Source organism: Neodiprion fabricii, chromosome 4 (assembly GCF_021155785.1).
Source record: "Neodiprion fabricii isolate iyNeoFabr1 chromosome 4, iyNeoFabr1.1, whole genome shotgun sequence".
Lineage (NCBI taxonomy): Eukaryota > Metazoa > Arthropoda > Insecta > Hymenoptera > Diprionidae > Neodiprion > Neodiprion fabricii.
This window is the reverse complement of record NC_060242.1, coordinates 16,880,834-16,894,429: the sequence shown is the minus strand read 5'-3', so window position 1 is coordinate 16,894,429 and position 13,596 is coordinate 16,880,834. Positions and strand designations below refer to the sequence as shown.

The following is a 13,596-nucleotide window of genomic DNA, read 5'->3' as shown; positions in this document are numbered from 1 at the left end:
GGCACTCAAGTATGTTTTCATTCGATGCAGGAATAAAGAAATGGTATAGATTTTACGAAATGGCAATATAGTGAAACTTCTTTTAACGGACACCTCCCAATAATGAATTCCTCTATACAACGGACAGGCTAAAAATTTCCAGTAACACAATTTAAACGTTGATGTTATTCTGAATAACGGATACTCCTCAATAACTGACAAAATTTTCAGCTCCGAAGTTGTCCGCTATTGTGAAGTTTCACTGTAGTAAATTCGTAGAATTTATGCCATTTCTTTATTTTATTTTCATACATACATACAAGCATTTACTCTTGTAAATATACGTATCTCTTATTTCCTTACCCCAACTGCCGATTCTTTGGAAAAATATGTCTATGTTACATGATTCCTGTCGAAGGCTATAGATCCATACATGTTATAAACGTATAAAAAAACTTTTTACAATTAAAATAATTGACAGTAAGTACATCGTTCCGCGTCGATTTACATTCGGAAAACGCCGAAGGTGCTGTCTAAAATTGGCGTATTTAATGCTGCTGCCAAACTCAATGCCAGTACCGCGCGAGTATCAACTGGATCAATCACTCCGTCATCCCAGAGTCTAATTAGAAATAAACATGGAGTTAATTACATTGACTAAAGTTCAGTAAGCTCGAACAATTTTGGTCTCATTCTTAGAGAAACTAATTGAAAATTAACCTGGCGCTGGAATAGTAGGGATTGCCTTCAGCCTCAAACTGTTCAATTATCGGATTCTTTAACTTATCTTCCTCCTCTTGGGTCCACTGAAAAAAAGCCAATGTAAATGTGATGTCCTTGAGAAACACACGACCAAGAAAAATTGAAAACAAACTTGCGAACCAAATTATATACTAACTTGCTTTCCCTCTCGAGCTCGCTGATTTTTTGTAATTTGAACCAAAACTCCAGCTGCCTGTTCTCCGCCCATTACAGATATCCTAGCATTAGGCCAGGAGTACATAAACCTTGGAGCAAAAGCCCGACCGCACATACCTAAAATTACAGTTTTCTTTTTAGTTTTAGATTCTTTAGTTTTAGATTTATCCACAAACGAAAAAGAACAGCTTACCATAATTTCCAGCACCGTACGATCCTCCTATGATCAAGGTGATCTTGGGAACTTGAGCACATGCCACTGCAGTTACCATTTTCGCACCGTTTTTGGCTATGCCGCCGGATTCGGCGTCTTTTCCGACCATAAAACCTAAGCAATGCGATTTACCAAAAGCAAAAAAGTGAACCTTTTGAATTAAAATTGAATAAACATAGGTACTCTGAACACGTACCAGTAATATTCTGGAGAAATATCAGGGGTATCTTTCTCTGCGCGCACAGCTGCACAAAATGAGCACCTTTAAGTGCGCTTTCAGAGAACAGTATACCATTGTTAGCAACAATTCCTATTGGGCAGCCATGCAGTCTGGCAAACCCGGTGACCAAAGTTTCTCCATACTGTTCCTTGAATTCGTCAAACTCTGAGCCATCAACTATCCGCGCTATAACTTCCCTAACGTCGTAAGGTCGCTTCAAATTAGCTCCAACGATACCATAGATTTCCTCAGCTGGGTAAAGAGGTGCGGAAGTATCCTTCTCAATCGGGATAGTTGAACATTTTTGACGATTCAAATTCTTCACCATGCGTCGAGCCAAGTACAAAGCGTGAGGATCGTCAATTGCATAGTGGTCAGTAACCCCAGAAGTTCTGAAAACAATAGTCAAGCTATATTAATAACATGCAGTATGGTATTTAATTCTATGACAAGCGACAAATAGTTTTCCCATCATACAAAGACACGTTCATTTCGATGTAGATCTCATCAATGTTTTACAAGAAGAATTACGCCTATGTTACAAAACCTTTCTCAATCATACCGACAGTGCAGATCTGCTCCTCCCAGATTTTCTGCGGTAACGTCTTCCCCAGTTGAGGCTTTGACGAGTGGAGGTCCTGCCAAGAAAATAGTGCCATTTTTGCTGATTATATTCTCATCGGACATGGCAGGGATGTAGGCTCCCCCGGCAGTGCAGCTTCCCATTACAACTGCGATTTGAGCTATACCACGAGCGCTCATGTTAGCTTGGTTGTAAAAGAATCTACCAAAGTGATCCCTGTCTGGAAATACCTCCGCCTGATGCGGCAAGTTCGCCCCTCCACTGTCCACCAAGTAGATACATGGCAACTCGTTGTCTTGTGCTATTTCCTGGGCACGCAAATGCTTCTTCACAGTTATCGGATAGTATGAACCACCCTTGACCGTCGCATCATTCGCAATTATAACACAGTTTCGTCTGCAACAAGACCACGATAGAATTTTCCAAATTTTGTACATATTCAATTATTTTCATTCAGGTGTGTGAATTCTCCAAGATGGAAAGGTGTAACTTATGAGTAACAAAATTAAAAAATTTAAATCTAGTAGATTAATTGGTATTGTAAATTGAAAAATTTAAATTATTGCAAAGCTTGTGACAATCTCGAAGCAGTTTTACGCAAGCTAAGAAAGGAGTATGAGTTTACCCTTCTATTTTTCCAATTCCTGTGATAAGTCCACCCGCTGGGACTTCGTCTTTTCCATACATTTGATAACCGGCCAGCTGGGATAGTTCTAGAAATGCGGAATCCTTATCGAGGAGAGTGTCGATCCTTTCCCTCGGCAACAATTTCCCAAGCTTAACATGACGGGATCTTGCCTTTTCGCCTCCGCCTTGAACTACTTTTTCTACAGTGGCCCGCAGCTGATCAACAAGGATTTTCATCTGGCTGTAGTTTTCCTGTAATTTTGAAATTGGCGTTAAATGCCACCTAGTTGTAGACAACGTTCAAGGATTTATTTCATTATTTGAGATCCAATTTGTTAAGAATCGGTTACATATGTCAATGATAATCCTTATGAAGTTTGAAAAAGCGACAACCGGTTTTTGATAATATTAACTAAATAATAAATTAAAACTCTCTTGTACGAAGAGTTCAGAACGTTGGACTTAAATTCGAACAGTACAAATAAGATATTCAAATCAGAGGTGAGTTGCGAAAGCTTGGTAGATAACAGTCACGTTATGCATAATGCCGGGTAAACATATATAATTTACGATACCGAACGAACGCTGATGTTCAATCACTGACCTGATACACCGGGGAACTGGTGTCTTGTTCGCTGCCAATAATCGACGCCTCATTGTGATATTTTCTTGACAAAAATCTCAAGCGCGTGACGATACAGCTATTTTTACGGAACATTTGTTTTTTCTTAGCGCAATGACTTACGTTACTCGACCAAATGTCCGCCACACACTGATATTCGTCGCTCGTCGTTTCTTCTTACGCATTCTTATCATTATCAGTCAAATGACGCGGTTCACTTGTATGTTGCAATTCCCGGGTGGTGGGTGACGTTCGTTTGAATTCCTCAAAATTAGTTCCGTGTTTCTCCACTGGAGATTAGAGACACGACCGCTGTTCTAGAGAGATTCGTTTCGTTGTTTTTCATCTGTTTTTTAGTTTTCTTGCGATTGTAACATCCGACCGGAACGTCCGTATGTTTTATCGACTATTATTACTGCATGTTACTTTTATCAACTAACCAAACTCGAAGTACGAGAATCTTGTAACCATAAGGAATTAAAACAACTGTCCAACCATTTGGAATATCCCTAGATGGAAATAACTATGACATTCACTAACCAAAGCTTAAAAACCATGTTACGAGATCTTCGCACTACAAAGAGCTATAATATTATTATACGTTATTACATATCACTATCATATTAACACCATAATTAACTAACACGATTATATCCAATTATTATATAGCACTCGACAATGCCATTTGTGCACTCGGAGCTGAGAGCTATACTATAAGCAACTTACGCTATACCATATAACCTGGAGTACAGATGATTGTAAAACCATAGATAAATGTATAACCAATATAATGTAAAGATAGCACTGCTGCAATAATCCATAAAACCAGAGACTGCAAAACCTTCAAAACCGTGAATACTAATTATCCAGCATGAACTATACCTTCCTCCGTAACGCCGTATTGTAGGCAACACGCGCAACGTTTTGAAGGCAATGCAGATCTCCAATGTGGAGCCATACAGAGCTTCATCTAGAGAACACATTAGGAAACTTACCGACGAAACGATTGAAGGTAAATCAACTCGCAATAAACTCAAAGATGCATACGTGGCAACGCCCAATGACAGGCAACCAACAAACATAAGAAAAACGTTCTAGAAGCTTCCAAGCCGATTTATATCAATATAAGAATTAATAATTACAGAAGAGAATTATATACGAAAGCACACATGTAAACCTGCTCTAAAACTATGGATTATCAAATTGTTAAATACCCTAAATTTGTTAAGATAATTATAACACAAACACCTAAGAATATTCGCAGCAGCGCGATTCTAATAATGTTAAGCAAACAGCAACTATGTCTCATAAACAATCGCTATTGTACTCCAGGTGAATATCGACAGTAATCAATTATAATACGTATGTAATTTTATATAGATACACGCTATAAAACTAACAAACGACGAGTAACCAATATGACATATAGACTTTGTAACGAACAGGATAGTAAGAATATTAGGAAGTAAACAGGAACTAGAATTAAGCGCATCGTGAGCCCGAAAATGCACACGGCACTAACATAAAACATGAGTCACCACTAGCGCATCCGCACTGCGATTACCATATTAGGAAATAGCTGCCGAAAGCACGAGACGGGGGGAAGAAGCACAGTAGCCGAGGGGCCAAGGGGGGCTTGCGCCCCAACAACAAAGTCCACGCAGAATGGAAAATTACAGAACAATGACCCCGCACCTGCACCACCGCACCAGTGCAGCGTTATACCATCTGTAAAAACTTGCAATATAGTAATAGCTAATGAACTAAAATCACAGGCGTGCATGCGGCGAAGATGTCGTGCCCTAATTAGAATTCCTAGAAAAAGGGGGAGGTGCGCAAAAGGTGACAAAATCTAAAGAAGGGGATCGTTCTGCGCAACGATCGACCCCTATAAAAACGGCGACCGATCATCCGATCGTCCTCTTGGTTTCTACCACCAGATTCGTCATCGTGTTCCGGAACAGTCTCGCGGTAAAATTGTGCTATTCTCCCTATATGCAACCGATGTCAACAATGTCGTTAAGCACTGCTCGATCGTTAAATATGCAGACGATCTGCAAATATTTGCTCATTGCTCTCCCGATCGAATTAACGAATGCGTCGCTCGTATTAATGAGGATATTGCTCGAATCTGTGGCTGGGCAGATCAAAACCTTTTGCGCTTGAATCCGACCAAAACGCAAGTGATGCTCTTAGGTTCGGCTCGAATTATTAACACGCTGCGACCAGCCCAGCTACCAGAAATAAATGTGCAGGGTTCTCACATCCCGTTTGTCGACGTCATTAAAAACTTAGGCATTACAATCACGCCATCTCTCAACTGGCGAGATCAAGTCACAAGCATTTTAAACCGCGTATATAAAACGCAGTACCAACTGAAGGCTAATGGTCAGGCACTCACTTATAGTCTAAGACGGCTTCTCGTATCGGCGCTGATTTTTCCAATATTTGACTATTGCTCACTCCTCCTGTTGGACATTACGGTTGTTGAAGATATCCGCCTACAACGAGCTCTTAATGCCTGCGTTCGCTTCGTTTTTAACGTGCGCAAATGCGAACATATTACGCCCTACTATGAGCAACTTAAATGGCTTAAGGTCCCCCAACGCCGGCACTATTTCCTCGGTCTTTTTGTGTTCCGCGCCCTGAAGTTGGGTGTTCCTCCATGCTTCGCGGCCCAATTGAAACTACTCTCCGTCGAATCCACGCGGGCTCACCCGTCCCGAGCACCCCCCTCCGACCACGCCGTACCGTCATGCAGGACTTCGGCATACCAGAAATACCAGAAATACCAGAAATACCAGAAATCTACGTTGGTCTCGGCCACTAGATTCTGGAATTCTCTCCCTCCCGCTATACGTGACGCAACCTTTAAGGCTCTGGTTTTTGAGCATATCATTGAAGGTCATTAGCTTTCTTTTCTTTTTTCTTTTCTGTTCTTTTTTTTTTCCTTTCTCAGTTTTCTTTTTTTTTTTACTTACTTACTTAACTTACTCGCTTATACATTAGATTTAAGTTAATTTTTAAGTACATTAGATTTAAGATTATTTTTTAAGTTTAAAATTTTGTATTTCCTTGTTATTGGGCTATTAATTTATACTGTTGGGTTCGCTACCCTAGTGTAATAAAATTCGTTCTATTCTATTCTATTCTATTCTAAAATCCTTTTGCCTTTTGCATTTAAACTTTTCATACAACGTTACTCTGCCCAAAAGTACAGCGAGCTTTCAGCTCCATTTTGTCATATTAATTTACGATCTTACACTAAGTAACTCCGTTTTTGTGACTTGAAATATTGAACTTATAAAATAAATCCAAGTTAATCAAAGTATCCAAATATATTAGAATCAGTTATTCCGTTAAATCCTCTCACTAATCTACGCTGCAAGTCATCATATCCAGAGTATTCTCAAGAGGTAAGCCAATTAATTAAATCTTTTATCCAATAATTACTCCTTCCTCGGTTCGTTCGATTAGAGCGATAGAATGCCCGTTGTCCCGTGTATTTCAATACTTTATCGGTAATTGGTGGCCCAAACTACTGATGTGAGTCTGACTGTAGCTGTGTGAATGATTCCGGTGTCTAACATCTGCAAATTTCCACCAGGTACCGTTCCGACGTCACATATAAAATTTTTTGGTGCATCGGCCGCGAAACCAAACGTTATAATCGCGAAAAAACTGTTGTGACGCGAGTAGCGACCGACGGACGGCGGAAATTTTTGCGCGCTACCGACACGAACTGAAAATCATCCTAATCTCGCTCGATTTAATAAAATATCTCAACAAACCTGAATTTTAATACCCGTTAACTCGCCAAAATTCTAAAAATCAATGAGTCAGTCAAGAATTTTTCCAACCGCTCTGGAAATTTTCCATTCAAATATTTCTTCAATATCGCACCTACTGGGATCTTGTATCACTGAGATCCCTCGTTTTTATCGAAATACTCTGTCGAACCAAGATTCCAACCTTTAATCGAAACCCCTGACGAATACCCTTTGTTCTCATAACGAATGCTCCCAAAATCGAACGAAATAAACGGAGGAAAACGCGAAACCGTAGTGAAGCTTTGGGAACAATATACTCAGCCGATTATATTAAACGATCCGCACGAAATCCCGGACTCTGTAAAGGAGCCTTATCTCAATAAACCGCAGAATTCTAACCATACCATCGGAACTTCTGAAGATATTTGCTATTACACGGGAGATACTGAAGAACGAATAGAAGAAAGAAATAAGCTGTTCGAGCCCCCAACGCGACCCAGAACGATTAGCGAAGAAGACGCAAAGATTAGGAAAAAGGCAAAAATTATTTCTGAATACCTCCCGTTCAAACTTTCAACGATTTCTACCTCCTTTTCCTCCGACACGGAATCTAAAAGTTAAAATAAACCTTATTAACAAAAATTCAAACTCAGTCATCATATACGCATCGGTTATTGATCGGGGAACCCATAAAATAAGGAGAATTGTTCAAAACATCACAGCACCCCAACTCGTTATCCATGTCCATAAAAACGAGTCAAAAATATTTTTTTTTATTACTCTCAAGCTCCCCGCTATCAAACCTGTCCTGTCTCTCTCCCGTCTCAGCAGTCCCCGGAATTGTCGCTATTATACGAATCCCGAACAATTAATCCCCAGTTCCAACCCAGTTATAAGCAAATAAATCCGCTTGTGCAATCCCAACATTAAATGGGAAAGGAAGACCCTCCTATCGATAAAAAACGCCCAGCCGTAGTACATACTCCGCCTTCAGACCGACGACTCAGATCACAAGTTAGTACGCAGGCCACCCAATTATTCGAAGGACAATTAGAAAATTTAGAGGAGACGAACGCGTCGGGAAACTCAAGTCTAACTCCCGAACAGTCACAAATCTCCAACGAAAATTCTAATCCAACGAATAAAAATTCTCCGGAGAACTCGAGAAAAACAGAAAAACCCACTCAAATACTTATTCAAACGCCTGATTCAGAAAACCAATCCCAAACACATATTAAGATTCCTCAGGAATTTAAAATGGTAAGCGAACCCGTTGCAAGTACAGGCGCAACCGCCTCACCCGCACCGACTTATCATTATATCTCAATTAAGGATGCCTTAGAGGCAGTCCCGGTGTTTGACGGCAATCCGTCCCAGGTTAGAAGTTTTGTGCCGGGATGCAAGGATGCACGCGAAATGGTTCCGCCTCAAGTCGAATTAAGCCTCGCGCGAATAATACGTAATAAAATCAAGGGAGTAGCTCGACGTGTGATCGAGAACGAACGGTTCGATACCGTAGACGAATTAACCGCGCGAATAAATGAGCTTTATGGTCCAGCCAAATCCGTTAATCTGTGTCAGGGTGAACTAGGGAAAATTTTCCAAAGACAGAATGAAGACGTCGTGACGTACGCATCAAGGGTACGCGAAGCGATGGAAAATATAAGATAGACATTCTTGCAAGAGCAACGTAAAGATGATTTCGAAATTTTTACGCGAAATACCGAAGCGGACGGCAAAGCCGCTTTTCTGCGCGGATTAAGACCCGAAATCGACGGAAAAATCCCCACAGTACCCGGTACTCTAAAAGAACTGGTCGACGCGGCGATGAAAATAGAAAAACAGGAGAAAATTAAAATCAAACTTAGACGAGGAGATCAACCTAGCACAATTCAAGACGCTACGATAAATTACGCGATGTTTCAACCATATAATTGTGTTGTATGTGGAGCAAACGACCACGATAAATACGATTGCCAATATAATTCAGATAAAAGCTATTACGATCACCGTAAACCTCGGAATCAAACTTATGTTATCCAAGGTAATCGAGCAGACTATCGGGATAATTATAATTCAAGAGATGCTTATTCGGATCCTCGACGTAACTCGAACACCTACCAACTGCAAAATAATACTAACTCGAGAAATCAATTTCCGAAACATCAAAATCGTCAAATAAATTACCAACCGCAACCCGGTTACGATTCAAGAGAAAATCGTCCCAATCGACAACAGGGACCTCCGAATTTTAGTAACCAAGACAATTACAGTAATCGAAGGTCGGACTCCCCTAATCAACAAGGTTATCCTAGAAATAATCAATATTGCGAAAATCGCTATCAAGGGAACAATCAATACCGCGGAAACGTTTATCCCAACAATAACTCGTACCGTGGAAGAACTTATTCAAGGGACCCTAGCCCGCAGAGGTCACAATCCAATTTCAGACAGGGAAATCAGCGTCCAAATCAGTACGACGATAATCAAATAATTAGACAAACGCGTTATACTCCGCAAACAAATTATCAGCCCTTACAATTCGAACCGACCTGACGAATACCAGACAGAAAAACCACGCGAATACTGTCGATATTGTAGAAACTACGGTCACTTAATCAATGAATGTCCAACTAAACAGCGAAATGGTAGATTAAATCAAATACCGCGAGAAAATCGAGTCTCATTTTCGGGAAACGGGGAGAGCCTGCCGAACGACGGTGCGACTTCGGAGGCTCTCAAAACACCCAACCGCACCTTGTCTATTGTACAGGGCGTACCGATAGAAAACTAGTGACGTTGGCTACAAGCGATATGAAACAAATAATTATAGGTCCGCCTCAAAATTCCGATAACAAATCAATCAACACGATCGTAAAACCAGAGAGTATATTCTCTACGATCAAATTAGAAGCGAGCGAATTACAAAATCCGAGTACTTTCATGTTGGATACAGGCTCCGACCTGAACATTATAAAAAATAACTGTGTGAGGTCAGAAATTGAAATAAACGAACAAAAGAAATTTAATCTTAGCGGAAAAGTCCCCGCGTGCGTGGAAACTATGGGAGAAGTTCCCATAAACGTAATAGGAACCGAAGCTCAATTCCATATAGTTCCGGAAAATTTACCAATCCCACAGAACGGAATCATAGGATCCCAGTTCTTCAACGAAACTCGAGCTCAGATAAATTTTGATAAAGGCACATTAGAATTCGGTAACGTACAAATCCCATTCCTAAACCAGCAAGAAAAAACGACTCCGTATAGAGCGCAGACTGGCAACTGCGACAAACTCGCGGAGACCGAACTAGGCACCGAGGTTTTACCGCTCCTGGATGTAGAATCTAACGGGTGTCTCGGTTATACAAAATCCGATTTAAAGACCGAAATTTCCGAACCTCTTAAAGGAAAGGAAAAGGTCAAAAATCCGGAAGATGTTCTCGTAATTCCATCAAGGACACGGCTTGGCATCCGTATCAATCTCGAAAAAACTGAGTTAACCGAAGGGTACCTACCTCTGATAGACGCAGATGACAACGTCTACATAGGGAACGCGTTAGTGGCAAATCGAGATAATAAAGCGTACCTTTATGCAATTAATACGTCAGACTCGGAAGTAAGGCTGAGGATTCCACCGCAAATCCTGGAGGAAATAAGTGAAACAGAGGACTCTTTAGAATCAGATACCCAAAATTTTAAAATCAAAAGCGAGAATGCAAAAGAAACCGTTAATTATAAGAATATACCCACAAAATATCAAATATATCCCGACGAATGCATAAAATACGATAATGAATCTGTGAAAAACGATAATAAATCTACGAAATATTCCAATGAATCCATGAAAAATAATGACGAATCCGCGACAAATCCAAGCGAATCCAATGAATCTGTGAAAAAGGATAATAAATCTACGAAACATTCCAATAAATCCATGAAAAATAACGACGAATCTGCGATAAATCCAAGTGAATCCAATGAATCCATAAAAAACGATAATAAATCTACGAAATATTCCTATAAATCCATGAAAAATAATGACGAATATGCAACAAATCCAAGCGAATCCAATGAATCTGTGAAAAACGATAATAAATCTACGAAATATTCAAATAAATCCATGAAAAATAACGACGAATCTACGATAATACCAAGTGAATCCAATGAATCCGCGAAGTATGAAAATAAAACTACGAACAATAAGTGTAAAAATAATTCCGACGAATCCGAGAAAAATAATAATGAATATTCCGACGAACCCATAAGAAATGATAATTCTATAGTAAACCTGAGTGAATCCAATAAACCCATGAAACATGAAGATAGATCTGAGAAGAATGAAACTAAACCCAGTAAACCCGCAACGAGTGAATTAAACGTAATCAAATTAATGGAACCGTATATTACTGATAACGCAAAAAGGGCTGTAATAAATAAACATATCCCAGTATTTAAAGAGGAAATAAATCAATGCGATAAAATCCAAGCGACAAATAAATATAAGAGAAGACAAGAAATAAAGTCTACGCGAATCCGCAAATCTAAACCCTATACGAAAACAGCCGAAGACGAGTATAAAAGGAAAATAACGTGCGCAATTACACGGAATATCTCTACGCAAAACACGAATCAACCTAATGAAATAAACATCGCAAAAATAAAAGGATTATTTATGGTTCAAAATTCCCACGACGACCTAGTCAAAGCCAGGGTCGAGCTTTTGGAATCCTTATTGAGATTAGAACACTCAAATACCGAGGAAAAAGAGAATGTCTATAACTTAATCCGAGCAAATGCAGATATATTTCACCTACCAGGCGATAATTTAGAATGCACTGAGGTAATTAAACATCAAATAACTACAACCGACGAACAGCCAATAAATACGAAACAATATCGCTACCCACCAATCCATAAGAAAAAAGGTGTGTGTGTGTGTCAGCTCCGACGCATGACTGGCGTTTACCTACTCCTTACGAACAATAATTATGATATATATATAACTGAAAAGAGGGTAAATCAACGCACTTTCCAAAACGATAAGAGAAACAAACATATATCTGTAATTATTCGGATTATTTTAACTTTAATCACTTGATGATTTGTTTAATAGTACATAAAATACACGTATCAATGCATAGAAGTACGAGAAAACTTTAAAATCAGAACATTGAAAGTTAATGGTTATGTTGCTGTCTGCATACGTTGTGTCTATACAATGAATGCTACTATATGTATCGAGAGTCGCGGTAGCGACTCGAGGCAAGTACATTTTCTCAACAGCCTGCAACACTCTTACGCCGCACACTTGCTTATATTTATTAAGGAGGAACGACGATCTGCCACCAAGAATCTATAATTATAGCGTATACATATACCGACTACATCGTTAGCAATATATACACCACCGTCAATCTTCTCGATTACGGGAATTATCCGAATAGCATAATAATAATCAAAGACGTAGATGGCGAAATATTTTCAATATTTTTTGATGATCAAAATTACAAGGTCAAGCAACACTTTATGATCGACAATCTGGCAATCGAAATTCCTAACAACGATAACGATGAACTAATAAACTAAAACCATGACGAGACCCACTATCGGGTACATTATCAACTAATTCCATTATCATAACTAATCATGCCGCGCATAGATACATTTAGTTAAGTACATCGGATATATATATATATATATATATATATATATAGCATACCTCTAACGATAAGATAGGAATAAAGAAACACCGAACCCTTATGCGGGAGTGACTGCTAATGTACGACGAGAAAGTACACCAAACAGATCCCTTAAAAGAAATGATGCCATACGAGAACAACGCTTTAACCTGTGTGCAAGGGAACTACCACAATGCGAAATAAACGACAACCGAACTGATGCAAAACTATGGTGATTGCAGCTCCAAAATGTACATCATAGACCTTCAAGGATTTCACGGGGAAAATCATGTCTTCATGATAAAGGAAATCGCAGTGATGAGTTGCTGCGAAGGACCATTCGATAGTCCGTATGGAAACAGAAAAATCTACTCTTCCGCCTGGAATCCAAACGCTCAACCAGCAATTAACAGATCACCACCACGGGCTCGATTGGCACGATGGCACCGCCGTTACCAGTGACGTAACTAAGGCATTAGAGGCAATGTACAAGAACACAAGAATCTACTTAAAGGGCTCAGATAAGGTCGAAACCTTAAGACCGTACTTCAACGACATAGTAAACCTGGACGACCACGGTTGCCCGCCCTTAGCGGCGATTAAAGAAAGCGGAGTACCCTGCATCCAACATTCTTTTATGGATTTTAAATTCAACTGTCTACTCCGCAACGTCACAGCATTACTTCACTGGGTGAAACAATCCTTCCGCGAGCCAGTAAACTGCGACAAATGGACAAACGAACCTAATCGGCTCCCACAAATAGCAATGAAAAGCTGTCAACGACGACGGGAGACACCGAAACGAAGGGTGCCCGAGTCATATAAGAAAATAGCCCTGAATTTACTGGGACACATCGTTAACACGATCGAAAAAGTTTGCAACGATCCAGAATAAAACCAACACCCCGTCTAAACCCAAGGGACATGCAAACAATAAAAAAATAATAATGAATACGCGTCACCAGTCCTCTAACAAACCAAAT

At 39.7% G+C, this 13,596-nt stretch overlaps 2 protein-coding genes across 2 annotated transcripts; one reads left to right on the top strand and one right to left on the bottom strand.

Moving 5' to 3' along the window:
• Positions 1-333: 333 nt before the first annotated feature.
• LOC124179443 (methylcrotonoyl-CoA carboxylase beta chain, mitochondrial) lies at positions 334-3,450 on the bottom strand. Its single transcript, XM_046563796.1, has 8 exons — positions 3,146-3,450; positions 2,540-2,793; positions 1,894-2,310; positions 1,308-1,723; positions 1,091-1,225; positions 878-1,014; positions 700-785; positions 334-601 (listed from the first exon to the last, which is right to left on the bottom strand). Exons 1-8 carry the CDS (start codon positions 3,257-3,259, stop codon positions 484-486), a joined length of 1,677 nt encoding a protein of 558 aa, XP_046419752.1. The 5' UTR covers positions 3,260-3,450; the 3' UTR covers positions 334-483.
• Positions 3,451-7,863: 4,413 nt separating this feature from the next.
• On the top strand, positions 7,864-12,294 carry LOC124180677. The gene is made up of 4 exons (XM_046566422.1): positions 7,864-8,515; positions 8,663-8,977; positions 9,707-11,775; positions 12,049-12,294. The coding sequence occupies exons 1-4, from the start codon at positions 7,864-7,866 to the stop codon at positions 12,292-12,294; spliced, it is 3,282 nt and encodes a 1,093-aa protein (XP_046422378.1).
• The last annotated feature ends 1,302 nt before the right edge of the window (positions 12,295-13,596 follow it).

Excerpts from the sequence above, each read along its gene's own strand:
- LOC124179443 (XM_046563796.1), bottom strand. The coding sequence starts at position 3,259 with ATGTTCCGTAAAAATAGCTGTATCGTCACGCGCTTGAGATTTTTGTCA. Across the intron at positions 1,015-1,090 it reads GTACGGTGCTGGAAATTATG|GTATGTGCGGTCGGGCTTTT; the intron begins GTAAGCTGTTCT and ends CTGTAATTTTAG. Across the intron at positions 786-877 it reads GAGCTCGAGAGGGAAAGCAA|TGGACCCAAGAGGAGGAAGA; the intron begins GTTAGTATATAA and ends GCTTTTTTTCAG.
- LOC124180677 (XM_046566422.1), top strand. The coding sequence starts at position 7,864 with ATGGGAAAGGAAGACCCTCCTATCGATAAAAAACGCCCAGCCGTAGTA. Across the intron at positions 8,516-8,662 it reads ATCCGTTAATCTGTGTCAGG|CGGACGGCAAAGCCGCTTTT; the intron begins GTGAACTAGGGA and ends GAAATACCGAAG. Across the intron at positions 11,776-12,048 it reads ATAATTTAGAATGCACTGAG|TACATAAAATACACGTATCA; the intron begins GTAATTAAACAT and ends TTTGTTTAATAG.